The 1,474-nt window shown below is 43.4% G+C and overlaps 1 protein-coding gene across 1 annotated transcript; it reads right to left on the bottom strand.

The window, feature by feature from the left end:
* Positions 1-612: 612 nt before the first annotated feature.
* On the bottom strand, positions 613-1,474 carry LOC134531286 (probable serine/threonine-protein kinase fhkB). Its single transcript, XM_063366980.1, has 2 exons — positions 1,329-1,474; positions 613-988 (listed from the first exon to the last, which is right to left on the bottom strand). The coding sequence occupies exons 1-2, from the start codon at positions 1,472-1,474 to the stop codon at positions 613-615; spliced, it is 522 nt and encodes a 173-aa protein (XP_063223050.1).

A 1,474-nucleotide genomic window follows, 5' to 3' on the forward strand; every position in this document is an offset into this window, starting at 1 on the left:
ACAACAGAAATAGTCTTTGTCATCTTTTGTCAGTCCGACACATTCTTCATGAAGATATTGACCACAACTAATGCACAAACGCATGTCTTTCACCGAAGTTACGTTGCATACCCTACAATACCAAGAATCTTGAGTTTTACCTGAAGTCAACTTGGCCTTCTTCATTGCATGTTTGCTTGGAAGGGCTTCTGATTGTGATGATGGCTTAGAAATGGTGGGCACATTTTTTGAAAACAATGATTTCTTCAGGAGAACACCTTTGCTGTTTATAACAGGTTTTCTCTTCTTAAATGTTTGAGTTTTTTTTCTTCGGGGTTGGCAGTAAATCAGAAAATGAACTGTTATGAGCATTGTTTTTCCCAATATCGGGATCCAAAAAGGCTTTGCAAAGTTGCTCCACAGATGGTTCAGGTTGCAGTTGCAACCATGATGGTCCAGGCTGTGGTTGCTGCAGTTGTGATGATTCGGGCTGTAGTTGCTGCAGTTGTGATGGTACAGTCTGAGGTTGCTGCAGTTGAGATTGTCCGGGCTGTGGTTGCTGTAGTTGTGATGGTTCGGGCTGTAGTTGCTGCAGTTGTGAAGTTACAGTCTGAGGTTGCTGCATTTGTGAAGTTACAGTCTGAGGTTGCTGCATTTGATATGATCCAGTCTGTGGTTGATGCATTTGATATGATCCAGTCTGTGGTTGATGCAGTTGAGATTGTCCGGGCTGTGGTTACTGTAGTTGTGATGGTTCGGGCTGTAGTTGCTGCATTTGTGATGGTACAGTCTGAGGTTGCTGCACTTGAGATTGTCCAGGCTGTGGTTGCTGTAGTTGTGATGGTTCGGGCTGTAGTTGTTGCAGTTGTGATCGTTTAGTCTGAGATTGCTGCAGTTGAGATTGTTCGGGCTGTGGTTGCTGTAGTTGTGATTTTTTGGACTGTAGTTTCTGCAGTTGATATGATCCAGTCTGTGGTTGCTGCGGTTGTGATTGTCCAGGCTGTGGTTGCTGCAGTTGTGATGGTCCTAAGTTTGGTGGTCCAGGATGTGGTAATTCAGATGCTGTGCTTGGTGCAAATGCAATCATAGAAATCGCATTAGGATCATATGGGTACATACCTGTTGCTTTAAACCCAGACTTTATGTTTGACATTGTGAGTGATTTGTCCCATAATTTTGTGAAGATTCTTCCAAAACATTGTTTTGATAGGGTTCTTTCACCATGGTGATGCCAGTACAACATTACCTCTTCATCCCAGTGGTATTCGAAGGAACGGAAAACTGCCTTATCAAGAGGTTGCAGTTCATGTGTTGTATAAGAAGGAAGACAATATAATACGATATCATACCGCTTTGCAGTGCCCACTATTTTGTGGTCCAGGTGGCTCTTGGCATCATCGAAAATAAGGACACAACGACCTGCTGGTTTATGATGTCCAAAATGGTGCAGCCATTCAATGAAGGTGCTTGTTGTCATGGAACCCTTCGGAGACAT

The sequence above is a fragment of the Bacillus rossius genome, chromosome 3, assembly GCF_032445375.1.
Source record: "Bacillus rossius redtenbacheri isolate Brsri chromosome 3, Brsri_v3, whole genome shotgun sequence".
Taxonomy (NCBI): Eukaryota; Metazoa; Arthropoda; class Insecta; order Phasmatodea; family Bacillidae; genus Bacillus; species Bacillus rossius.